This window comes from Melozone crissalis, unplaced genomic scaffold (genome assembly GCF_028551555.1).
Source record: "Melozone crissalis strain CALT ecotype California unplaced genomic scaffold, PUWL_Pcris_2 ptg000002l_1, whole genome shotgun sequence".
NCBI classification, from domain to species: domain Eukaryota; kingdom Metazoa; phylum Chordata; class Aves; order Passeriformes; family Passerellidae; genus Melozone; species Melozone crissalis.
In genome coordinates, this window is record NW_026535780.1 from 18001080 (window position 1) to 18028747 (window position 27668).

The following is a 27668-nucleotide window of genomic DNA, read 5'->3' on the forward strand; positions in this document are numbered from 1 at the left end:
GATGTAAGATATTGTATTTCAGCCCTGATGATTCCTTTTTTAAGACTTCTCATCGAATATTTGCTGGAGGTACAGACCTTATGTATACTTTTGTACAAAAACATTTACTAATTTAGTAAGAAAATAAACCACTGAATCAATTCCAACAGCTCAGAATTTACTTTGTGACTGACAGTTAATATATAAACAGCAGAGAACATGGTTAGAAGTTCATCTAAGCATTGAAATAAGCATATTTGCCATTTATTTCTAAAGGATGACATTAGAATAAAATGAAAGCTTCGTTATTATTGCACAGATTTAGTCAGCATCCTATACATGGCCATTGCACCTGTATATCAGGAAGTTTGCAGTGTACTCCTCAAAAGTGCAAAACAAGTCTTGGGAATGTGAATAGCAATTTTAAGAGAAGACAACAACTAATCTTTTTCTACAATGTTTCTTTTAGGGACGCAGAAGAACAGGAATGCCAACAGTGGGTCCATTTAAGAAATGTCTCTTTTTCATGAAACACAGTCAAAGTTTCATGAAAAATGATATAAAATAAAAAATAATATGAAACAATATAATAAAAATATATAAATTACATACAGAAAATACTGTGGCACTCCATGCAAACATTAGACAGTATTTTCATTGGGTTAGCCATTCTCATGGTACTTGTATTCAGAACCTCCCCCACATTTCTACACCATTATAAGGATGTCTCTTCCCACCACTCACTCTTCCCTGGAAGAATGAGTGTCATTGGAAAGTATGTATCATTCTTTCCAGTACACTTGAGAAAAAAAAATAGCAAAACCAAGTGAATGCTGAGTAGTAGGGAGAGGATGAACACTGTTCATATTTATGCATACCAAAATAGTCATTGAGGGATTATCTTTTCTCAGAGCAGCAAAATCCCCCCAGGAGACATTTGATGGTGCTGCTGCTGTAGGACATTATTTCTTTGTTAATTCCACCAAAGTTAGTTCCTATGAAGTTGCTACTATAACTTTTTAAATTGTTTGTCCTTCTGAAGACAAAGAGGCACATCATAATGTCTTCTCAAGATGTGTCAAAGAGGCAGGTAAATCCTCTTCCATAAGATGGGAACATATCTTTAATGGGGTTCCTGCTTTATTTATTATTTGGAACACCAGCATTGTTAATTATTACAGCATATTAATCTCAGAGAAACAAATGACAAACTGTCACATATTTCTGACCTAAAGAGTATACATATTTTCTGTGTAAATGAAAGGGAAAAAATTTCAAAATTTTACAAAATAATGCCACAAATGAACAACTGAATTTTATTATGCAGTCATATCTCCCATGAATATTTAGTAATGTGAACTGATGGTACCTTGAGGCCAGAATTTAGTTAAAAATCAGGTTTTTATTGCTTTGCTTTTTCAACACCAATGTAAGTGTGAAAATCCTTTAAGAGTCAGTTCTGTTCCTAACTTGACTCAAGTAAGTGTGACTCCAAATATCTAAGTAAATGCAGCATGAGTTACATGTATCTAAGAATTGCAATATATTAATGTATCTTTCTGTGTAGAAGAAAATCATGCATCAAAAGATCTCGAAGACTCAATATTCACCACTTTACAATATTAATATTTTGGATTGCTGCACAGATGAATTTATTCATCTCTTAAATTGCAGAAGTGTAGAAAATCTTGCTGGAAAAAATGCCAAATCAGCAACATTAACCATCTCCATTTGAGTTTAGAATTTTGGTTTAGTTTTTTTTTTTTTTGTCAATTCTCCAGCTCATACTATAAATTGAGATGGTCTCTGCTTTTCCTCAGGTTACCCCTTTCTGTCTCTTTTGTGCTGCTGTGAACAGACCATTTTAGTGAAATATATTGTCTCTGACAAAGCTGCTACTAATATGTCTTGAAAAGGGTCCTGGTGACTGGCAGCACTCTCTCCTCAAAGACCAGTCACTGAAGATGTATGAAGAGCCCAGACTGCTCACCCTGCAGAGGACCATAAACATACTTTGAGCGTGGCACTCTCACAAGGCATTTTCTGCTATTGCACTGCATGGTCTGTGGTCCTTTAAATTCCTAAACTGAGGGATGTGTGATCAACTCACCTCCCCTGAGGGCAGCCACAAAATCTGCTTTGTTTTATTGCTTTTCAATGCAATAGAGTATGTGTCAGTGGAATAAAATGATTTTTCCAATCCTGCCAGCATTTTGTGTAGTCGCTTCCCTAAACTCTAAATGATAGAAAAATCATTAATGTCAGCTACTTTACCATACAAGAATAACAAAAGATGACACATCAGGTTGGGGGGGGTGGTAAATGGGAAATGAAGGACAATTCCCCCCTCCTCCCCTAATAAGGATTTTAGAGCAGTAGAAGCATGTTTCACTGAAGCAAATGTTGGATATGCAGTGACAGCACTATTGAATTATTGCTTGCTTTTCAAGCAAAGTAACTTTTTCAGAAATCACAGAATAATCTTTATCACAATTTAACTGAAATGAGTCCAACAAGCACTTCAAATCAGAGAATAGTTTAAATTTGAAAAGACCTCTATCATCATTGATTCCAATCATTATCATGGCACTGCCACAACCACCATCAAACCATGTCCTTAAGTGCCACATCTGCACTTCCCTGGGCAGCCTGTTCCAATGCTTGACAACCCTGTAGGCGAAGAACTGTTTCCTAATATCCATCTAAACCTCCCCTGGTGCAACTTGAGCCTTGTCAGGTCGCTTATTACTTGGGAGAAGGGGCTGACCCCTGCCTGGCTACAACCTCCTTTCAGGTAGCTATAGAGAGTGATAACATATCCCTGAGCCTCCTTTTTTTACGTTAAACAGCCACAATTCCCACAGCTGCTCCTCACAGGACTCATGCTCCAGACCCCTCCCCAGCCATGTCACCCTCCCCTGGACATACTCCAGCTCCTCAATGTCCTTCTTGCAGTGAAGGGCCCAAAATAGAATGGGGGATTCATGGATAGGCTCCACCAGTGTGAAGTACAGGGGCATAATTACTGCCCTGGTCCTCCTGTCTTAATCCCAGATATGTTCTCTTAATTGTGTACTAATAGTCCCTGGTTTTCTGTTTAGTTTCTTTTTTTTTGGCATATTTTTATAATTTGGCATAGTACAGAGTTGTTTGAAAGTGTCCTGAAATAGCTGTTTTACAGAGTTTCTCTGTGTCCATTCTGTCACCAAAGTCAGACACAGAGTCTGAAACAACTTCAGAATCACAAAGCACATGCAAAACGAATTCAATTTTACTGCATGTTAAAATCACCACACTGTTTTTTTGTTACTAGCAACCACTAAACAAATGGGCCAGTGGAGTCTGCTAAATTTAATAAATAAGAATAAAGAAGTTTACACTAAAGATTTTCCAGTAAAACAAGACTCCTTCAACTGTGATATATTTTGTGGATTCTTGCCAGTTTTCTGCCTTCCACAATGATAACCTTTTGGCCCTTACTTTAGTTAACCCTGAGATATCTTGTTTACAATCGCTTGCCCAAAGGCAGACATCAGTTAGGCAGGTGATGACCTGCTCCCATGAAATAAAAAAGCTGAAGAAAATGAAAAGGCAAGGAACAGAGAAACAATTTACCTCCTCATCTGAAGCTGCAACACTATTTGGATACTCCAGTTATGCTGCTGCTTCCCAGTTCTATTTTACCCTGCTTGAAACAGAAAAGTCAAGAGCAGTTCAGTACTGGTTACTTACTCAATTGTGTTCCTGTCCACTTTTCCTGTCATATTAATGCCATAGAACTGCTGCATGGCAGCTATAGCTGATTGCATGGTTTCTGCAGAGCGCAACACCGACATTCGGGGGTCACTTGGTGGAAGGTAGCCATACTTTTGTAACCATACCTGCAATGACAAGTGCAGTGGCTATTAAATAGAAATTAGAGGTAAAAATGCTCCCTAGTAATCAGTTGTATACCATACAGAAAGAAGATTCTAATTCACCAAGTATATGTCCTGATAGTTTGGGTGCTTGGGTTTTCTTTTTTTATTTTATCTGCAGATAAGAAATTCTTTGGGAATTTTATTTCACCTTCTTTATTAAAGATTCTGTTGCTACAAGACGTACAGAGTTTTCTACCCAGAAGCCATCTCTCTTTATTATCTGAAACTGCCTGCTTCAATTATTTATTTAATGTATTTATTTATTTATTTATTTGAAGCTACAACTTAAGCAGCTAACCCTGTCTCTAGGCATTTCAAATAGTGTTTTAAGCAGACAAGATATAAATTTGCAATATATGCCACCTACAATTGACTGCCCACAGGGCACATAATAATATTCACCATCTACAATAATAAATCCACAATAGTTCACACATTTGCACTAAATTGTTATTGTCTCTCGAATAACATGAAAGAGAGGGTAGGGAGGCATTCAGCTTTATCAGAAAAATATCAAAGTCACATACTTATAGGCAAAGCAGGTTTCCAGGAGATAGTAAAGTAGCAGAGTCTGCCTTCACTTAGAGAAAACTCTCTGATAAGAGGAACTGCCTTTTAAAATCAAGATGGACTTAATGCCAAATACTTATGCTCTTAATTGTGTAGAACTGTGAGGTCCAAATTACTGAAAGCTTTATGGATTAAAGCCACTATCTTAAGAACCCTTGGACAAACACTCTGAAACCTGCTGTCCTCTTGAGGCAACATTTCATAAAAAAGTAGCTGCAGTATCAGGTTTCTATGTATTCTCAAAATCAAGACTATACAGAAAACAGTGAAAGACTTTTGAGGAAGCGAGGACATGGATACAGCTTTAAAAATGTCTTTTCCTTTGAGGGCTGGAAGTGCTCACCAAAATGAAAGGTACATATATTGCCAATTTAAAAGACTCAGTTAAAATGTATTGCTGCAGTTTCACCCCCCCCCCCCAGTAACAAAATATTTGCAACCACATAAATCTGATCTTCTGTTCTTTAACAAAAAACAAACAAACAAACAAAAAAAACCAAAAAGATTCTGCCACCTCTTTCAAACATATCACATCACAATTCACGGATTCTGAATCATTACATTAATGAACACTATCCACCCACCACACCTTACAGTGTTTTGCGGGATCTCTGCCTCATACAACACTTCTGGGTTTTTACCTGTTTGTAAGTACACTCTTTATATGCAGCCTAACACCAACCTATGTGTCTATTTTCCGTTTTAAATTTATCTTGACAAGTCCACCATTTTAGTTTTACAGCAGGTTAACCACTGTTGTGGTGCACTCCCCTTTTATGAACACAGTGAAGGTGATCACCTTGAATTAACTTATTATTAAGGTTCACTTTACTAACACCAAATGTGCTCTATAGGTGAACATTGGCTCAGTGTAAGTAAAAGATCAAACTGGAATTGAAGACTGTGGAAATCTTTAGGTTATGAGTTCAGATATTCCTAATTTAAGCATGTTTACCTTAAACACACATTTACCTTCGCAGTTCACACACAAACTCAAAACCCACAGAATCACAAAATCACTGAATACTTTGAATTGGAAGGGACCCACATGGATCATCAAATCCAACCCTAAAATGAATGGCCTGCAGGGATCAAACTCACAATCTGTTTGTGAGCTCCACAAAACAGGGAAATACAACAGGACAGGGAGATAGAGACAGGATTAAGACGCAGACTAAAGTTTTTCATCTTCACACTATCTCCGTATACAGGAACCATTCAAAATAAGGAAATTTTCTTTAATAGATGGGAAAATGCTATTATTCACAATATAAATGAATTGCTACAATCAGTACCTACATACAGTGTTATATATTCATACCTTCTTACACTTTGCAGTTTTAAGGAAGAGCTTGTGTACATTAAGGGTGTGCAAGATTTGGGTAAGTACAGAAATAACTTTGTTTATGTGCCACTTTGCAGATGAAGCCTGTTCTTCCCTACATTACTGGAAGATAGCTCTGAAAGGCCAGACAGAGTCTGAATGTTGGCAAGAGCAATGTACTAGGCAGAAACAAGATCACAGAACTAAGAAATAAATGCCTGACACAGAGTGGATTGATTCCAGCGTAGTATGTACGTACAGTCTCTTTGCACTAATATTTACAATGAGTACATTTAATAATGGGGTTATTTTTATATTCATCTTCTCAAGGCAATGATATCAAAACAAATAGTAAGGCAAGAAAAATAGTTCTGAGCAGCATGTCACAGCCCCTTCTCAGCAAGAACTTGGTATGCAGACACAGACCAGGGCTTTTTATGAAGCTCTCAGGTGCTAAGGGCAGACAAAATTGCTTGGTAAGCTTGGGAGGTCACCTCTCACCACACAAAAACATCCTCACTGCAGCATAACTGAAGAAGTCAAAAATATGGGGTTGCAAGTAAGAAAACTTGCCAGAAGTTAAACTTTCAGATATCTCAATTAGCAAAGATATTAATAGAGACAGAAAAAATATCTTGGGGACTACTGCTCATGGGAGAAGTGGGGCAGGGAGAACAAACAGGAATCTAGCAGAGTGCCACTGCAGACACACTTGGCAGGAAAGGAAAAGAGAGCTGGCTCAGAAACAGCAGGAGAGGACAGTAAAGCCTTTCTCTATCTAAAAAGTCTTACATGCAAGGTAAGTACAGGATGCCTGAAAGCCACCCCCAATCACTGAACAAAGGAAGTAGACCACCTGGGTCTTCTCTCAGCCTTCAAAATAGCATAGAAGACACAGCCAACATACTGGAAAGTCAGATGACACTCTGAAAGTAAGTTTCTTTTTCAAAATTCAGACAAATTGACCTTAGACTGGTGAATGTTTGAGAGCTAGTAGCATTCAGTGTTACAAAATTCTTTACTCTGTCCTTATGAGTACGAACAATGAAACAAGAAAAAAGACAGAAAATCTGGTTCTGCAGTTTTCTGCAAGAAGAATAAAAAACTTTTGAAGGACCTTGGCTAAGACTACCAGATATCTGAAATATGCACCTCAGATTTTATTGTTCATAGCCCAAGTGCAGTGAACTATAGAGGAGAAACTTAACTTGAAGCCCAGAATATAGAGGTGGGCAAAACAGCAATCAGGAAAAGAAACAGTGTGAGAAGCAGAATGAAAGAAAAAAAAAAAATTTCTTGCTCTTGTACTTTTGAGGAAAGCTATAAAATAAATTATACACAGAAGAATTTTACCCTCCCCTCTAGTGAAATTAGACTTAATCTGCCTTTAAGGTACTTTAGCAATGACAGTCTTGGCAAGCCTCATCCTGAGGAAATCTTTGGTCTTGGAACAAAGAAATAGTGAAGTAGATCCCTCTAACATGCAACGTCTTGGACATCAATGGGATCCTTTGCACAGACTCCAAATAAGTGATATGTTTCATTCCTTTCTACAATTTAAGAAGATAAAATACTACTACTTCAAGACAAGTTTTTGGGCAGGACTTTCTTGTCCTGCTGCAAAATGAGATCCATGGTATCTCTCAGGTCACCACAGCTGGAAGGCAATAGGTTCCACCATTTCCCCCTCTAGTACAGTGCTTTAGTATCCCACCACTGTGAAGCTTCCTTTAGAGTTGAATACTTCTTACTATGATTTAATAATAATTTAAGCCTGTAACTTTTTATTTTACCTGCTACAGGTAAAGGGAACCAATTATTCCTGTTCTGAAGCAGCCTTTTATGTATTTGAACGTTCTGATGTCACTCATTGTAAAATTTTAAAAATGAAATAAAGAAACCTCTTTTGCTTAATCATATTTCATTATCTGCATTAACCTCCAGAGAACCTGAACCGAAAATCTATCTTTACTAAGCATCTGCTTGCACTAGATTTCTATGTCAGTTCCCACTATTGGGCTATTAACAAACACTGGAGTTTAGCTGTAGTGTTAGGAGTAATTCAGAAGAATATGGACCAAATATTTCATTTTGGAAGAGAAAAAATACCAGAAAAACCACAAATAAAATTACCCTAAAATATTTGTATTCAATAACAGAACTTCAAGGCTTATGTCCCATTCATTTATACATTTTAAAATTTTAAATCCATGTTTTACACATTTTTTCCCACCAGAAGAGTTTTTTCAGCCTAATTCCACTTTCTGTTCTCATAACTGTAAAAAAAAATGAGAAACAGAATCCACTGGTGAGAAAATCTTTAGACAGGAGTTTGTTGAGGACCTCACAGTTCTGCAGGCATCCATGGAACCTGCAAATGCTCAGCACATGAGCTGTATCACCTTCCAGATTTTGGATGTCATTGACTAGATACCTAGGGTTTAGGGGTTTTTAATGACATGATGAAAAAAAATATTTTTATTTTAGTTTGTAACTGCTACTTATGCTGTGCTGTGTGGAACAGATAGAATTTTCTCACATGGCTGTATTTTTTTTCTCCTCTAAAGAATAAAGAATGGGTTAACTTAAAGTGTATTAAACACACCAAGGGATCCTAATCATTCAGATCTTTGCTTGTTTAGGAAGAAAGATTGATTTGAAAAACAGTATGTCGACACCAAACTCTTATTAAGAACAAAGAAAATGGATGTATTATCATTAAAGATTAAACAAGAATATTATTAAGACACTCAGAGTTTCAGCTAGATTACTGATTTCTAAGAGAGAAGAAAGCTTAGTGACAAATTATTAACATTCCTGAATGACAGCACATTGTATAAGCTACAATACAATTATGTTCTATGAACTTGAAGGCTTAGTAAATCAGTCTAGTAAAGCACAAATAAAAACAATTTCATAAATATCTTCAGTAGTGCAGCTGCATATAATTATTAATAATGTGTTCCTATTCCTGTTTTAGATTTTATCTGCAGACTTCCTATCTTTACTGAGTAAAACTGTGATATTTCATAATTTCAAAATATTTTGACTTCTGTTTTTTAATATATTTCCACCAAAGGCACTGTAAGTAAAAATATTTTAAGTGTCTGAGTAATTCAGATTTGTATTTTCAAAAAGCATACATTTATAATTCTAACTTACACAGATCACCCCAGGATTTAGTAGTTTAAGTGCTGATGTAATTTTGAATGGGATTGAAGGCTTTAACTATAGTAAGGATAAATATGCTAGCTCTAGAATTAGTATCCATATGACTAAATTATTTCTTCATTCAGGTGAAATAATCATGGCTAATGGTGTGGTTTAATTACAGACCCTCCTATTGCAGCTAATACTGAACTTTTCAGTGAAAACTTGATAGACAGATAGTCAGAAGTAAACCAAAGTGTTTACACAGAGCATTATAGGAAATCTTCTGATGTCTTTCTTTCCTCTTGCCTCCAGTGCCACCAGTTCCCCATCAGTGGTGTTTTTTCTTCTTAAAAGAATACGCAGATGTGAATGAGTATACAGTGCATGGCATACAGCTAGTAAGGAAAATACTTTCAAGAAAAAACACACACAGTCCAGGAGACTCTACCTAGTCTAGCAGTAATGTCTACAGAATGAAAATAAGAATTATGATAGATAAAACAGAAGTTTAATGGTCACGATTGGTTTAGTACCTGTGGCTTTGAGATAATTAATCCTTAACAATTAAAAAATCAGCTTGCATGTTCAGAGTACACTGAAGCTAACAAACAAATCAATTTCTTGTAAATTCTATAGTAGTGTGGACAAGATCTTAAAATGAAGGAAGCATCTTCAGACCAAGAAATTATGTTTTTTATTGCTTTGAACATGCCAGAAAGAAAAGGTCAAAACACCAACTTGCAAAATTTCATTCTCCATTGACATAAACTAGAAAGTGACCAACCTATTTTCTTGTGAATTATTGTGACAACACCCCCCCAAAGAAACAATTTGCATGTGACACTGGAACATTCTTAGACACATTAATGATAGTAATCTTTACTGGGGATTTCAAAAATTGTAGCAGGGACATTATAATTGAGACAAGTCTGTGGGATGTCTAGGTTGCAGCCTGCACTACAGTAAATACTTAGATACAGTTGACCTCAAAGCGGGTCACAGAAGAGAATAAATTTGGCTTGACTGGGTTCAGTGTTGCTGCATCTAGTCAGTTCAAAATTAATTGAGACATCTCCACTGTTCTATTATGTATCTGCCTATTGATTTTTCAGCATTCTAACTACAAAATAGATGTGAAACTGAACAATCTTACTATATTAGTTTCCAACAGCAGACAACTAGATTTACTAACACATGATACTGCATGTCAGCAGAGAGACGAAAATCTGGAATTTCCCCACTCACATCTACAGTGACAGAGATAATTTTAAAAGGGTACTTCTCTTCTCAGTGAGAGGCAGCTCAAGAATGAAGGCTCCAGCCCAAATCCAGAAGCTCTGCACTGTAAGTGACTTTGATTCAAACTCAGAGTCCAAGGAGTAACAAAAGTAAAAAGGGAAAATGTATTCAAAACTGTGTGCTTAATTCCTCCCAATTGTAATTCAAGTTTAGTTTAAATATTCTAAATAATTTCCTTTACTGCCACATTTACACATGGGAAAATCAATGTGGTCGAGAGCAGCAGAAGTGGGAGGTGTAGAAGAGCTGTCGGGAGCACCAGGCCAGAGCCATTTACAGATCCCAGGCAGATGGGAACCCACCAGTAAGCAGCAGATGTGGGGTCTACATATAGCACTGTCCTTCAGCAACTGAAATGTGCCTGGAACAGAGATCAGACACTACGCAGCTCCAAAGGCAGAAGCCACATTGTTTATTCACTACTTCTACGGTCTGTGTGGAGAGTGGGTTAGTGGTATAATAACTCTGACACAAATCCGTGGCCTGGAAAGAACCTCTTGATCATTTCCTCAAACACATTTATAACTGACTTCAGAATGTGGACCTTGTTCATTAGTTGCTCAGGGAAATTTTGTTCAATCACTAATAGAAAGTTTAAACTAAACTCAGGCAAAGTCTGGCAGAGACCCAGACCAGTGGAAATACTTCTGTAAATAAAACTTCTGGTAGATGTAAATACTCAATCATACAGCTCATGTTAAAGGACTCTGTTTCTGCATCTTACTAGAATTTCTATAGCTTCTAGAAAAATATTAAGTGCTCTGCAGGGATAAGAACGCTGTATTGAATATTCTGGCTGAATTTGTCCTAACTGGTCCCAAAAAAAGAAAAAAAAAAAAGAAACTTCTAAGGCCATAGGGATGAATAAGGCACTAAAGCATCACTCCTATGAAGAAAGACTGAGAGAGTTGTGACTTTTCAGCTTAGAGAAGAAAAGGCTCCACGGTTATCTTATCTGTGTACACAAATATCTGAAAGGAGGGAGCAGAGACGATGGAGTCAGGCCCTTTTCCACAGTGCCCAGCAACATGGCCAGAGGTTATGGGTACAAACTGAAACACATGAAATTCCAGTCTAAGGAATCACTTTTTTACTGTGTACTGGCAACAGGCTGCCCACAGATGCTGTGGTGCCTCCATTCCTGGAGATACTCAAAAGCCATCTGGATATGGTCCTGGAAGGTGGTTGGACAGAGCTCTCTTTCTACAATACCAGTTCAACCACACTTTTGGTTTATGAATTTCAAACTAACAAAGAACATAGGTGCAACATTGCAACTTTCTGCCTGATAGCTAAGCAATTGTATACATTTAGAAAGAATTGTTGTCTATTTTTTTGATAACCATAACATTGTGGGGAATGGAGATTGTCCACAAGATTCCATAACCTCCAGTTCCTTTAAGACTCAAACCTTTTACTTTTTTTGCCTCTTTCTGTCCCTCTTTGTGTATCTTCTGAGAAGTTATTAACGTGTTCCTACTTGGAACATTCTTGATCTTTTCTGGGTTTAGATTTTTCTTTTTCTTTTATGCTTCCCTGTGACTCATTATAAGTAGCGGTGGAGTTCATTCAGATGCCTGGATCCCAGAAAACCACTGACTAGATCAAGGTGATAGGCATATAACAAAAACTATGATGAACCTGGAGTCAGGGCAGTTCTGGTGGAATCAAAGGCCTATGAGGTGTTCCTTGGAAAATCATCACTCACTTCTCATTAGCAAAAATGAGTGATGCCTTCCAATATTCCTCTTCAAAACATTGCAAGTATTTACACAAGGTTTTGAACATATCAATTATTATATAAATGCAACTGTTGTTTGGTGATATATCAAAAAAGGCAAGAGTTCCCCGTGAGTCTTTCATCACATTCCAGAAGATCACCCCATCTTGCCATTGCCTTGGTATTAATCTTTGACCCCTAGAGCTTTGCAATGCCTCACTTGCAAACTGATTATTTTCATTGAATCCAAATGTATATTGTTGACATAACTTTGACTATGCTTAACATCACAATATTTTAGGGCACAGTTGTTTTTCTTATAAAAAAGGCAAGTAGGGAACTGAAAAGCTGCTAGGGAAATAGAATTTGCTGCTTAGATCCTACAGCTTAGTACTTACTTGAACTTTTGTTTATTCTGGTTAAGATTTCTCAAGAGAAAGCCTATCTCTCCTCAGACACATATTCTAAACAATCAAAGCAATGCACTTCCTCATGAATTCATGAGGACTGCCTCAATGCTTCAATCTCCATCCTACAAGCAGGAAAGTCTCCATGTGGCTGGCACTAGCTGGAAATGACCACATATTTCTTTAGGCTCTGAGAATATCATTGCAGGCAACCGTGTACTTCAAAAGGGAGGTGTGCACATCACTTAAACTTAAAAAAATATGGTTTTTCCTCATAAGCTATAAAATCATTAGCAGCAGCAGCAGCTGCACCAGAAACATAAATTTTATACTACCGTAAGAGTGAAGAAATCTTGGTTATTTGGTACCCCTTTCTTATATGGCGCTAATATAAATTACATGCTGTGATGTGAACCAAAACAAAAACAAAACCAGCAGTGTATTGACCAAAAATAATGTAATGATCACTTTCCTTTTTATATACCCCAATAGGTTGTTTCAAATAATTTTACGAAAGTAGCAAAACTTTGTTCTAAAACATTTATGTAGGAAACCAACAGATGGTAGTGTGTTACTTTAGAAAGGCTTGTGGGAAGGTAGACCATTGTAAAAAAGGAAAAGGTAAATCTACAAAATTCCTTTGGGGAAATGGTTAGTCAAACCATATTTGGCTCTTGGTATTTGAATCCATTGGATAAAATAACTTTACTATTATAATTTATGCAGTTTTAATTTACAACACTGAAATAGATGAAATGCAATGTAAACATCTAAAGGAAATGTGACTTGAGCAAACATTTTTTATCCATCTTGCCTTTATTTAATTTTCTTCATTATAAGAGGTTTTTCTCATTTTATAAACATGAGAAACATATTCTGAACCACTGAAACATCCACTAAATATCTACATAAATGTTTACTGAATAGATATCAATAATAATATGAATAGTCATATTATGGGTTAAACTAAAATTGCATTAAAGCAAAAGAACAGAAATGCAACAGCACAATGAATGTTTTTGTTGATTTATACTTCATAGGTTTTTTACAACACCTTTATAAATAAGATTGCATGTAAATTCATACTTTACCACACATAAGCAGTGTTTAAAAGTTTGTCTGTAGAAAACTAACTGGCTATGCCAAAGTCAAGAATAAAGCTGCCTTCAGTGGTAACAGGAGGTATTTAACTGAATCAGTTAGTTCCTGTATTTGGATGAATATCACTTTTATTTCCTTCTATGTATTTTTAAGCAATTAATGATGTTATGACTATTAGCAACATAAACTTTAGCACAGTATGTTTGTTTACCACAGTCAAAAGATATTTTAAATGTAAATATATAAATATATGCTATATCCACTTGTAACTTGAACATATTATTTTTTTTCTTCTGCTTTTCAAAGTCAGATATGTAAGATGCAAAATTTCAGATCCTGTACTTCCTTGCTAGACATCATTGCATATTTTAGAAATACTTCCTTTTCTGACTGGTCTAAGATTTATGATATTTACAGTACTGTTATAGCTTTTTGAAAAGTCTGATTTATGTTTTCCTGCAGAAATCTGTAGATAGAAGATGAACGTGGATTTTGTAAATACATAAAATTGATGTACGATAGCAGTTTGTCATTTCCCAGGGAGAGATAGGAAGACAACGTAATGAACAAAAATGGTAATTCTGTCTTTCCCAAATTACTTTATTTGGTCCACATGGCAGAATGAAAACAAAACAGAAGCAAATACTACAACAGAACATTTAAAATAAAAGCCTCATAACATCTACAAGGAGGCCAGGGAGCCAATAAAAAAAGGAAGTATATCTCCTGAATTGTATGATTTCTTCATGAGGAAGATGGACAACATTCCATTTCAGCCACTGTTTTGCAAGGAACACAGTCAGTTCAGCTACATCATGAGTGTATCTGATCAGAGGCCTCAATGCTGAAAAGGCAGTACAGAAAATAGCATGTCTTCTATCCCATACTGTTTTAGTTTCTGACTGATACCCCAGTTTTGAAAATGCTGGTCCTGCAGAAGAGTTTCCATGGGATATTGATCTATAATTAATGTTTCCCACTTTCATTTCCAACACTTCTTCAGAAAATGCCTGTGGGAGATGCCTCTGCTACAGGGAGGGCAGGGATCAATCAGAACCTAGTGCTGCCCTTTATACATGCTTGCTTCCAATGATTCTCTGTGATAGCTTACGCAAATTGCACCTGTCCATGTTTTCCCCTGGTACGTGTGGTTCAAACAGAGCCACACAGTGCCCTGTAGCTAAAAAGGTAACAAAAACACTGGGTAAACATTTCTACTTTTTTATTCATCTTCAGCAATGATCACATATCTTTCATTGATCCTGTTTTAGCATGGATCAAAATAGATGAATACAGTTGATTTTCTGTACAGAGTTAAAATCTTATGCAGTAAGAAAAGGTGAATTCAGAACTGGGATTTTTAGCTTTTGACTACTGCCAATGATATTAAAGTGAAGGAAAAAAACCAGAAAGTATAGAGAAAACTATCTCACTTGCTATAATAAAGACATAAATTCCAAGGTAAAATATTTATTTTCCTTGAAAAAATGTCTGTATAAATTAGTGGCAGAATATGACCAACTCAGGCTTGCTTTATTAGGCTCCTACTTTCATTAAGACAAAAAGATCCTTATACATCAGTTGATGTCTATTTTGCTTGCAATACACTAACTTGCCAGCTGTTTGTAAGCCTCCTGCAAGTAGCAGAAAAACTGAATATATTTCAGTACATCTGCAACTCTCCTTTTTATGTCATCCTCTAAATTCTATTTTTGTTAAAGGACAGAATTACAAAAATAGAAGGGGGGAAGGGGAAGTGGTAGATTGATTCATATGAGGGATGTGACAAGGTGATTCCTGCAGGCAGAAAGGGACGTAGAGTAATTGCTTCAAAGCAAGCCACAGGATTATCTTTTATTAGCTCCCCTATGGGCTGTGGTCATGTGTTTTGCAATTTTAAAGTGTAGTAGAACAATTTCAGCTTTGTTTAATTAGGAACTGATGCTGTGAGTCCCTGAGTGCTCTCCGTAGCCATAGGTTCAGATGGATGCTTAGAGCACTCAGTACTCAGCTCAGTCAAGTATCACTACCAACCAACAACAGGTTTAGGATTTATCCACACTTATATATACATATAATTATTATTTTTACAAAAAACTTGCTTAAAGAAAATAATTTACTTACATTCATCACTGGTAATATTTGCAAAGTTCACATATTTTAGAAGTTGGGGTTTTTTGGGTTTTTTTTTTTTTAAAACATTGGTTTTCTAGCTCAAACATGCAGATAGAATCACAATGGCAGAAAAGACCAGGGAAAATTATATGGTATGTTTTTCTGAGTTCTTCTTCCAAAAGACGTGGTCTTCCATGAAATTAAGTAACCAAGTACATTTTGAAAATTACATTTGCAATTAATAATTATCACAGGCCCTGTGTTCTCATAGCAATGCCATTAATATCTTAATCCGGTGAATACAATATTAAGTATCCCAAGCAGCAGTTTATTTGATATTAATTTGTTTTTAGTTTAACCTATGTTTTTTAGGCTTGGTCTACCATAAACTAGAGGCAAAATTAGACCTTGTTTTACCCCTTCAGCAATTAAATCCAAATTCCCAAAAGTGTGCATACAGTTTTTAGAGGTTCAAAGTGCAAGTGAGAACAGATTTTAAGTATTAAAGACAAGGGTGTTTACAACAGTTTATCTGTGTATGCATATCTATGTTTCAGAGAAGAATGAAACTTTTTATTTTTAAGATTTGGTCTTAGACACAGGAAAAAATATTTTAATATAGTAATTGAGTAAACAATTGTTAATCAACAATGTGAATATTGTATTTCTCAGCTTCTAATGGAAGGGAAAAACCTTAGGAAAAAGGAGCAGTGTAAGTTTTTTCTGCAGTGAAAAAAAAACCAAAAAAAATCAAAACCAAACAAACAAAAACCCCGACAAAAAAAACCAAACCAAGAAAAAACAAAGCGCCAAAAATTCACCCAAAATCCAACACCAAAAATAAGGAAAAACCAAAGTTTAAAAAGAGAGGAAACAGAGTCAGGAATCAAATAAATCTTGAATTTTGCAGACATCATGCTCTTCTATAGTTTAGGGTACCTCAGAAGTGCATTTCTGAGGTACCCTAAACCCATACCTAAGGAACCCACAAAACCTGCAACCTGAGACCCATATACAGTGACCAAAAACTTTCAGATATTCAGATTCTGATTGATGTGGCATCAACAGTTTAGAATCCATTGTTCTAGGCCATTCTATCTCAAATCAGAACAGATACACAGATATTTCCAACTGAGACCTTCTAGTAAGTAGTGGACATCATGGAAGAAATATTCTCATGATGTTGTGCTGTTTTTCTGTATGACAGCTAAAGTAGAACTAATTTTAGAAACTTGGCTATGTTTTTTAAATTTCTACAGATAAGAGATAACAGTATGTTTTCACACTGTTTAAAAGTGATGATTGTATGATAAACATCTGCAGTATAAATCCTATTTTTATCAAGGGCTACTTCCTAACTCACCTTAAAATTCTGCAATTAACCATCATCATACCTACTCTAAGGTTAATTTTTTTAATATATGTTTGCCACTATAGTTTTTTCTGTAAGCAATTTTCATGAAAAGCAATCTTTCTTCTTTCTTCCAATCTAAGGAATATTCAGTTTGAGAAAATTCACATTTATTCAATTAGTTAAATGTTGATTTTTAAAAAGCAATTTTCACATCTAAGTTTATTGTCTGCTTCAACTGATCCACATTAATTATTGAAAATATAAATAGAATTCAGTTTAGTTTTTCTTATTCTTAAGGCTGATCTTATTCTTGAATGCAACAATATTAATACAGAACCTTACAAAATGACAGTCCCATATTCAAAGTTCTTTTCATCCTTTTCTAGAATTCTGTCTTTTCTTGATGAATCACTTTCTGAAATAAGGTTCTCAGAACCTTACAAAGCATATGCAAGAATATAGAAACAGAATATCTTAATGATATCAAAATATTTCAGGATTTTAGAATTGTTTTTAAATGGCCTAGCATTTTTCTTTTGTAGCACACTGAATGGCTGTTCTTGCTGAGCTGTCTAAAACATTGCCCAACGCACTTCTCTCAGTGTATACAATTAATTTAGAAATCTGCAACGTGTGTGAAGAGTTCAAATGATTCTCTCTAGCAGGCATTACTCCATCAGCACTGAATTTCACCTGTCACCCTCAATAAATTGACAACCTTTTACTCCAACCCACACATGCTGAGAACTCAACTACAGGGCTCAGCAAATAACTTCTCCCTGTCTCTTTCCCTCTCTCGATTCAAAATCTCACCATAAGCTTCTCAACAAAGTCTTGCAAGGTTAAGTGGCTAATTGAATAAAGTTTTTAAAAAAACTTTCTTAAAGTTTCTTAAATTTAAGAAGTTTTAAGAAATTTTCTTTTCATTGGGAAGATGAAAATCAGGATGGAGTGTATTTTCCCTAAATGGCATGTATAATGGAAAGTAGAATTAGTTCAGGGAAGCCTTATAACCTTTACTATGGAAGCAGGATGATCAACAATCATCTGTGAGAAAAAAGTTTCACATAATTTTCCTCCTAGGATTAATGATACCCTCAGAGATAATATTTTTTCATGAAGAGGAGGATGTGACAGGGTACTGGTACAATCACCACGGCAGTAGCTATTAGATTTTAATTTTTAGATATCATGATCTAGAAATCACCAGTTTGCCTTCTGTGCCTGTTCACTTTATTCATTCCAACAAAACACATGAGGCTGTGAAAGCAAAGAGGTAAAGGTTTCCATAAGAAAATCTGTGTTTATTTAAAAGCAGTATCATCAGGAGATTTTGGGAGGTCTGGCATTTGAAACCTCCAGGGGACAGTGGAGAAGCCTTAATGAAAAAAAGCAGGACATAAGTCAGCAGAGGGACTATTATAGACCAGTCTGGGGCTGGAAGGATCTGCAAAAGATTCATGTGGTTTTAGTGAGCACTGAACTGCTTTGTAGGGAAAGGGGTCTGAGAGAAACAGACGAAAGTCTGCCACTGAGGCCTCTGAAGGTGCATTGGATAAGAAGCTGTTTACATAAATGACTTTATTGTGCACACAAGGTCTAGACAGGTAGAATGTATGTATACAGCCTTTCAAACTTAGTCAAGGCCAATTTTTGTGACATGTGATGAAAAAGATATTAGTTAAAATTTGCTTGCAGATTCAAAATGAGCTATTTGGTTGGTTTGTTTCTGCAGGGCACATAAGGCAGCTGACATACCAAGTTTTGTAAATGCACTTTTCATAATAGAATACTTGAACTAAATATTGCAAAATCCTTACCACTAATCAGTGTGAGAATATATATAAAGTCTGTTCCCTATCTTGTGAAGGTCACGAAACATTTTAGATAGTGCCAAGTAGTGCACAATTCAACATTTCAACAGAAACACATGGCATGTCTTCCTTTTTCTTCTACTCATGCTAGTTTTTATAATAAATCCTTCTTTCCTTATTAACTTTAAATTATAGAAAACTTCTAACAGCAGAAAAGTATCTGAAATGTCTCCAAAACACTGCTTTGATTCTCATATCATGTGTTGAAAATTCTGCTGCAAACTCTCCTTACAGGCCCTCCTCATGTAATATGGATCTGGTACCCTCAGGGATTATTCTGCCATTCTAAAAGGCTTCTAGAGTAGCTGTTCTTTCTAAAAGGTACATAATTTAATTTTGAAATACTCAGACTTTAACTTCCACAAAAGACTGGAATAGGTTTATTACAGAAAGGCTAATGCCATGGACACGTACACATAAAAATCGATCATAGAGCTTACATTGTCTAAGAAAAAAGTAGTTTGTCTGAATATTTTGCAGTTTTAAAAGACTTCCTCTTATAGCAGATCAGATGGGGAAAACAATGGTAATCTCCTTCCACAGATGAGGAACTGCCCCCCTAAACCTCTGATAGGAGACTGAGAGGACAGAGAAAACTCTTGCACACCAAGTGAGGTTCCTCCTGGTCCATCAGAACAAACATGGTCATACTTTCCAATGCCTTAAGTTTATTAAACTACTTTCAACTTGATGTTTGACTAAATGGTTTGTAAAGTACATAAAAATGCCCACAAAGGTAAAGGCTTCAGGACAATTTAAGTCTCTTGCAAAAGGAATCTCATGCACAAAAGAAGACTTTTTATACTTACTATACATATCCTGTTATAAAGTATCCCTACTCAGATACAAGAGCCAGTTCGGTAAGTCGTATTTAACTGTTAGCTAATTAATAATTTTTTTCCTATTTAAATATATATCTTTAAAATTACCCCCATAATGCTTAAATACTAGAGCTTTAAAACTCTGCATGTATTACTCACTACCTTTACATATGCGACCCCAAAGTCTACTTTGGATCATACATTAATGTCTTAAAACAACTGCAAACAACCAATTTTTCATACTCTTAAGAAAGTAATTATATTTATATTGTACTAATATTGAAAACTACACAGCACCAACTAGCATGCTGTAAGTTATTTTTATGAATAATTATAAGCTATAGAAATAAAAATTTATATGTGAGAAAATAAAACAATTAAAATAAGCTGTTATTTGAACTTATGTACCCCAGGATTCCTTTAAACCCCTTATTGCAGAACTCTGTAGATTTGGCAGCTGTTCCTAGTGCATTACCTATAGCTCAACTCTTTTATTTTTGGAGACAAATACATTTTCCTTGGATAGCATAAGCATCATCCCAGATTCCTCAGGTTGCTCTGAATCCAGGTTTGTGCTATTCAGAAAGATCTTTATATCACACAGATATGCATGAAAATTTCCTACACAGGAAGGGAAATCAACAGCCTTTGGTCTTATTCTCCTCTCTTCTATTCTAACCACTGGAATACAAACCCATTCTGTTACTTGTGCCCATGTGGAGGCATTCCCACTGCCCCAGGTAGCATACTTCCTAAATGGCACTACTTCTCCAGATGAGAGAAACTTCAAACCTGTCTGTAGTCTAACAGTTTATTATAAGGAACTGGCTAAAGAAGAGCCTAGAATATGAACAAATGCTTTATTTAAAAAAATACAATGGAAAATTTGATGGCTCCTTAGAACCAGCTAAGTATTTTTCAGACCATGGTACTCAAAGAGCTTTTTTAACTTGACAAAGCCTAAGGAGAGTAACTGACATAAACAAACTTCTCTTGTCCATAGCTGGGAGTGGAAGCTGAAGGTGTTTTAAAACTCATGATGATAAATACTCTATACTCCCTTATCTGTTAAAAGAATGCAGATTTGAGACATGATTTTTTAAATTGTTTGCAGTCTAAGCACTGCTAACATTCAGCTTTATCACATCACGTCTGCTTGTTTTCCTGAGTCTGACATTTTCACATGTAATTGCACACAGCATATACTACAGTGAATATCAGTATGAACTGCTTAAAATGTCCAAAGAATTTAGCAAAAAGAACATAACAATGGCAAAATAAAAAACGAGGTCCTATATAGGAGAGCAGGCAACACCTAGGGAGGCTTTCACCCTTGTGATCAAAACCAGCTCATATTTTACCTGTCTTCCACACCCTTATATGTGAAATTTGGAAAGCATCTAGGGTTTTGAATGGCTCATAGATGGCACAAAAGGAAAAATAACATGAATAATTACAATAAATTCTCAAAAGTCCTCAAATAGTAGCTTAAGCTGTTTAAGACTAGAGCAGCTACTCAGAGGAAGAGTGAGAAAATAGTGAATTTGAACACATATTCACTGTCAGTTGAAAGCAAAAAATTATAATCTTGAAATGTGTCCATTAAAATCAAAAGCCTGAAAAATTAAATCAAGGCCTTTTATAGAAGTTATCTGAGTAGGTCAGGTGGAACTGTACACAACCTACATATTGTGAGTATTTCTTCATTACGTGTTTCTGGCCAGGATGGTTATAGCATAACGGGTTTTTTTCCAAATAAAGCCATTTTTTTTCATACAATATATGGCTCATTACTAATGTGAAGACTTGTAAAATATATACAAAATCATATAAAATGCATATCTTCACAGATAGTTGCACATGCCTGAATTTTATATTGGTCATTACTACAAAATGTTTAAAAATCTACAATTGAAAATGAAAAATAAGGAATGGAAACAATAATAGAGTCCATACACATTAATAATACAATGCATCTAAAGCATAAAATATATAGTGAGCTATTGAAACCCCAACTAGTATCTTTTTTTATGTTAATTATGTGACAAAACAAAAAAGCATGGATTTCTCCCAAAGAAATTGCAGACAGATTTAGTCTGATTAAACTAAATACCTCATATGCACTTGCTGTGTTTGCAGCCAGATAGAAATGAGTTATGAATTTTGCAGTGTGTTTGCATTCTATTTTCATTACTATCACTTTAACTGTCTCATAATTTCAAAATATTTTCATAATTATCACTTGACTCTGCTTATTGTCCTTCACAGGCAGTTTTACCCCTGCTCTATTATTTAAAATGCCTTTCATTTGATTTAACATACTGCATTTCAGTTTACTGTGAAATTAAGTTTTATTATGGCATACATTTGGTAGTTTTTTTACAATATAAAATAATGACACAAATTGGCAGCTAGGCAGAAGCTTTAAATTTAGACAGAGAGGCTCCACATGCAATGCTCATATCAGGAATTCTTCATAGCCTGTTATCAGCAAGAAGCCCATTAGACACATAAGACACCTTAGACACTATCATTTTACTGTAACTGAGCCCAGTAACAATGGCCTGACTTTCAATATCTTCCATCTTTGCAACAAAATCTGCACATACATAGAACTGTGTGTTTCACCATAGTTTAATGTATCAAAGAAATCCTTTTAATGTTGCTTGTAACACACAAGCTCTTGTTGATAACAGTGCTCCAATTAATAAAATGAGCTGCAAACACAAAGTTTTAAGTTTATGTTATTTTTCAACACTTGGTTGTGGAAACATGGAATTAAATCCAGATCCAGATGTCCTTCCCTGTGTGTTACAGGTTCATGAAAGCTCACACATGAGGAAAGACTTAGCTTCAAGCACATGAAAGTCAGAAGTTCATTATCTAAATGGGATATTATTAAAATTGCGATTAAAGCAGCCTCACCAGATGTTTAATCTTGTGAAATGTTTAAAAGCAGCACCAAGTCAGGCTTGGTGTCAACTGCTTGCTCTCTTTTTGATCAAGAATTGCTAAACAATACTTTTTTGGTATTTGCAGAATTTAAATAAAATATTACTAGTGGTTTGGAAGGGCAGCTTTTATTTCAGCTGAATTTTTGCTGGCAGAAATTTTATCAACTTTCTGATACATAACAGTAGTATCATAGAGGATTTAAAGAGCTGCATTTTTCAGATAACACCCGAATAACTATCAAGGTTTTTATCAGCCTATATTTTACTGACCCAAAATTCAAACACAATCTCAGTGACAAGGGATCTGACAAAGAACCTCTAAGCAATGCCATCTGTGATGAGAATCTGACATGTTCAGCTTTAGAAAGGTCAATGCTGAAGAACAACCTTGCTTGTTGTGTCCATCACCACAAAATTCAGCGGTTTGGATGAAGAAAATACTCTTCTTTAGTCTGATCAATCATACAATATCAGGGTATACTAAAAGTACAAACATGTTTGCAAATATTGATTTTTCTTTGCTGTCACCTTCAAATCTGCATAATTCTCTAGTTTGAGAGACTACTTCAAACTCTTTGACATTGCTAAAAGAAGGAATTAGAAAAGTCATCAGAAAAAAGTACTTCAGGAAATAGTGTTTTCTTTAAATCATAGCATTTAAAATGCCTCAAAGTATTTGTAAAATTTTGTTTATTTTTAGTTGAAAAATTCATATAAGCTTAATTTCTGGTAAACTAGTTACAAAGTTGTTCAGTCAAACAACCCCCAGGCCATGAACCTACTTTAATTGTTTTATTCCTTCATGAGTTACTCAATCCTGTCTATGCAGACAATGCCCTTCAGCAATTTTCAGAGCTTCTGATCTGCAGGAACACTTTGACCTTCTGTATGCCTCTTCAAAATGCGACAGCAAGGTAGAATTACTCACACTTTGCTTTGCTCAGAGTTCAACTTTTTCCATGGACATGTCAGAAAAATAACTACAGTAATCTGATGACATTTCAGTCTTAAAGGAAGCTCAGCATTAACTTTTTATTTTCATAGGTAACTATGAAAAATTCAAGTACAAACACTACATGAAAATAAAGATGGATGCAACAAACCCTGTGCATAATTAAGGAAAATTATGTAGGAAAAAAAATAGAAGCAACATGACAGAAAGGTAAAAAGTGCTTTATTGAAACCAATATCAAGCACTGCTTGGTCTCTATAGTGCACTAAGTGTAACTGATCAGTCAGAAGTCTAAAAGGAGTATAAATGTGGCCCAAACTCTTTCATTACTTTCCACTGTTGAAATACTATGCACAATAATGATTCATAAATTATGACAATTTTTTCTTTGGCAGGATGGAGCAGTTAAGTAAATTTGAATTAAATAATTCATTTAGTTCTTTAAATAGTTCATGATATCTTTTAACCACCAAGGTAACTTAAAATAAGCAGATAATATCTTCCAGAAGTACTACATGCTCTAATGCTTTCATCCATACATAACTGTTCCTCCTTTTCATTTTACTAGCACGGAAAGAAAAATTCAGTAATAGTAATATTTAGCATGCTGACTAGATGGTCTCCTGCAACCAATCCAGTGTAGCAGCCTAAATGTAGAAGCACAAACACGAAATAAAACTGGACTATGAAGAACACACTCAAACCTATGATAGTCACCAACCTTAAAAATACATTTGCATTGGTTTGATGAATCAAATTTGATAAGAATGATTTAAAGATTATCACATCTTTTAGCTGCTGTAGTGCCACCTAATGAGCATAAACCGCTAAAGTCACCACAAATATACCACTATTTTAAAGGATGCTTTAAAACAAGTACTCCAAACAAAGTATAGAGTGTGGCACATGGTGGTGCCACTCTTTATGCATGCTAGTTTAGTATTTCTAAGTCCCATTGGAATGATAGGGTGCAAGGAATCGTTTAAGGCTGATATTAAGTTAGACTGTAACCATCCATCATCATCATCATCTGTGACATAGGCTTCTTTACAAAATGTAGCACATGAAATCTAGACAATTACTGGTACAATATGTGGAAATGCCCCTTAGCTCTCTGTCTAGAATCCCTTGCTTGTGATGCTTTCTAATGAGCCATTTTTTCCACAGGAGTACAGGAGTTCCCTGTACAAAGAGAAGCCTCTCATGCACAGTCAGGCAGACACACACACACACAGACACACACACAGACACACACACACACACACACTTAGGAGGGCTCCAGTCCCACCTCTTCCGTATGGTGATGGTAGTAGCTGGCACATCTCTGCGCCAACACACATACAGGTGGGGCCATTTACTGGCTACCAGCTGTCATTCATCTCCTCTGTGAATAAAGGAGCAAGATGTCACATTAATGTTTTGCATGGTGCTTTGGAATAGATGGTGTCTGAATTGTGAATAAAGGTATGCTGCAGTTTGGCAATCACTGTTCTGGACTACAACAACAGCAGCAGCAGACGGTTTTGCTATACCCAAGATCAATTCAGACTTGGCTGCAGCCCATTGCTGGTAGAGTGCAGCTCCACAGTTGTCATGAAGAAGTCCAACTAGTACATTTGCATTAGAGTGATGCCCCCCATCTACTGTGCAGTCATAAATACTGCAAGCACTGCACACTCCTGTTTTAGCTCAGTGATTTCCAGACAGTCAAGATGAACGGTGACCCCCATACATTTTTAGAGCATGAAATGTACTCAATTTTCTGATCCTGACAGCTTGCACCAAGCTTTCACCAGCCCCAGCTAAGGAAAGTAAAGCCTGGCAGGAAACACAGACAAAGCAAAGCAAAGCCACTGCTGTCCTTAAAGTCCTTTGAAGTCACAGACAACCAGTGCAAGTCAAAGCACACCTGCGCTTTGAGACCAGCATCCTGAGAAACCAACCTGGCTTGAAGGGATGTTTGCACTGACCACCACTTCAGATGTGCCAAGCAGTACTTTCTTACAGTTCTGACTCTAAATAAAAATCTCTACTGCTTGGAAAAAAGTTTAAATCCTCCACTTTAAAAAGGTAACAGCTTCCAGATGGTACAACTGTCAAGGCAGATCACTTTATGAATGAGTTCCAGCTACCTTGACAATATCAATTTTAGTACAGATGCAGAAAAAAATAGTATGGAAACACAACAGGACAGAGGAAATCTGAATTTCAATTGTAAGGTTCTCTCTTTTAATCTTGTGATAAAATTCATTTTAAAATATGCAACATTCAGCTATTGCTTTTGAAGTATAATAATGTACAGCTATATGCTATAGATAGAATTAAAAGGCCCAACTCTAAAAACAGCCCAATGATTCCTGAGTAGTATTGTACAATACAACCCAGCAACACTTTATTATTGTTTAAGCAAAAGAAGAGCAGAAATGACACAGCTGAAGTGTCTAGGAAAACTGTGACAACTCTAAGATACAAGAATGTGTAATTCAGAGAAACTACACATCCCACACAGCCACATATTTCTGGCACTGGTGAAGGAATACTTAAAAGTAATAATAAAAAAAAGAGTTAACAGAAGTTAAGAACTGCATGCAATTCGAACCAGTTGAAGTTTTCTCTCCTGTTCCATTTCCATACATGTTACACCATTACTTCATCCTTTCAGCAATCTTTCTCAGAACATTTGATCACCTGAAAATCACAGTTCACCCAGCTACTGTTCATGCAAGCTCTCAGATCTGTGGGAAAAAGTGGGTTGGGGCAGTATGGTCAAAACATACTGTACAAAAGATTTAAGAAAAATGAAACATCACACATCATGTGGGAGATTTTTAATTGCCAGAACTCCTCTGAGGTACAACTGGGAAGGAGGAAGAGAGAAAAGTGGAATATAATTATGATGTAAAACACAGAAGATGAGAATAGTATAATAGTATACCTTCAAATTTGTATAAGATCTTCATAAACAAAGGTATTTCTAAGATAAAAATTTCAATTGACTCTAAATTAAAGTTCCAATATTTGCCTATAGGAAGCATTTTGCAGTTTGCCTATGACACATGTAAATTATTTTGGGTATTTTTCTCACCTACAGTGTGCAGGATGCACAAGCCTTATATGGTTTAAGCCCTACTGCTAATTGATTTTTTTATAAATTCCTCCTATTTGTAAATAATTCCAAGATCATTTGTGAAATACTTTTCTCCTTTTGAGGGAAAACATAAACCAAAACACAACTCCCAGAGAAAAACAAAACCCTTAAAGTTTTTTTTGGATACAAAGAAAAGTATAATAATTTCAGAAACACAAGCAGCTGGTGGATGGGCATGTGAAAGCTGATGACAGGTCTGTGGAATTTATGGAACATATATGCACTTGCATACTTTCATTCAGAATAAAAAGAAAACTGAGCTACCTTTTGCTTGCCCTAATGCAGCATCAAAGTCAGAAATATATTTTTATAGTCAGATCTGTCTCATAAGAAAAGGACACCCATGCTTTTGCTGCTTGTTACCATGTAACCTGGTACATTTACACAAATGTGTCTAAAGATCACCTACAGCACATCACAACCTCAAGTGTCCCTCACCTTCCAAATATATAACAGGCATTTGACTTCCACTATGAAAGATCAAGAGCCTCACAAATGATAATGCTGCAGAATAACATCTTTTTTTATGGAATGTTATGACAACTTATTTGGAAACATAGGGTTTGTTTGCAGAAGAGAAACACTTCTGTCAAGGGGAAAACTTGTGGGTATATTGTGATGCCCACAAGTGTGGGCATCATTCTGTGATGCAGAATTCTTCTGCTTGGTTTCTTATGCCTGCACCTGGTGGAGCCATTTATAGCAGTTTGCCATCATAAGCATACTGACCTAAAATGGAAATAAGAACCATTACAGAATGACATGCATAAGCTTTCTCAAATAAAAACATGCAGGCAGCCATCAACAGAACTAAATCCATATGATCAACCTGAAGTATGTTCTAAAGCAGCTGTGTGCTGATTATACTGTAAAGAGAGAAACTGCAGCTGGAAAAATTTTCAACAACTTCATGTCTTTGCCACTGATTATAAAGGAGTAGGAACAGTGAGAGAGTAAATATCAATTTGCAGTGAAGC

At 35.8% G+C, this 27668-nt stretch overlaps 1 protein-coding gene across 1 annotated transcript in view; it reads right to left on the reverse strand.

The window, feature by feature from the left end:
- The window catches only part of MMP16 (matrix metallopeptidase 16), a 169403-nt gene that overhangs the window by 81576 nt on the left and 60159 nt on the right, over positions 1 to 27668 (reverse strand). The window contains exon 2 of the mRNA XM_054295490.1: positions 3712 to 3860. Within this exon, the coding sequence (XP_054151465.1) occupies positions 3712 to 3860 (149 nt within the window). The remainder of the gene's footprint in view (positions 1 to 3711; positions 3861 to 27668) is intronic.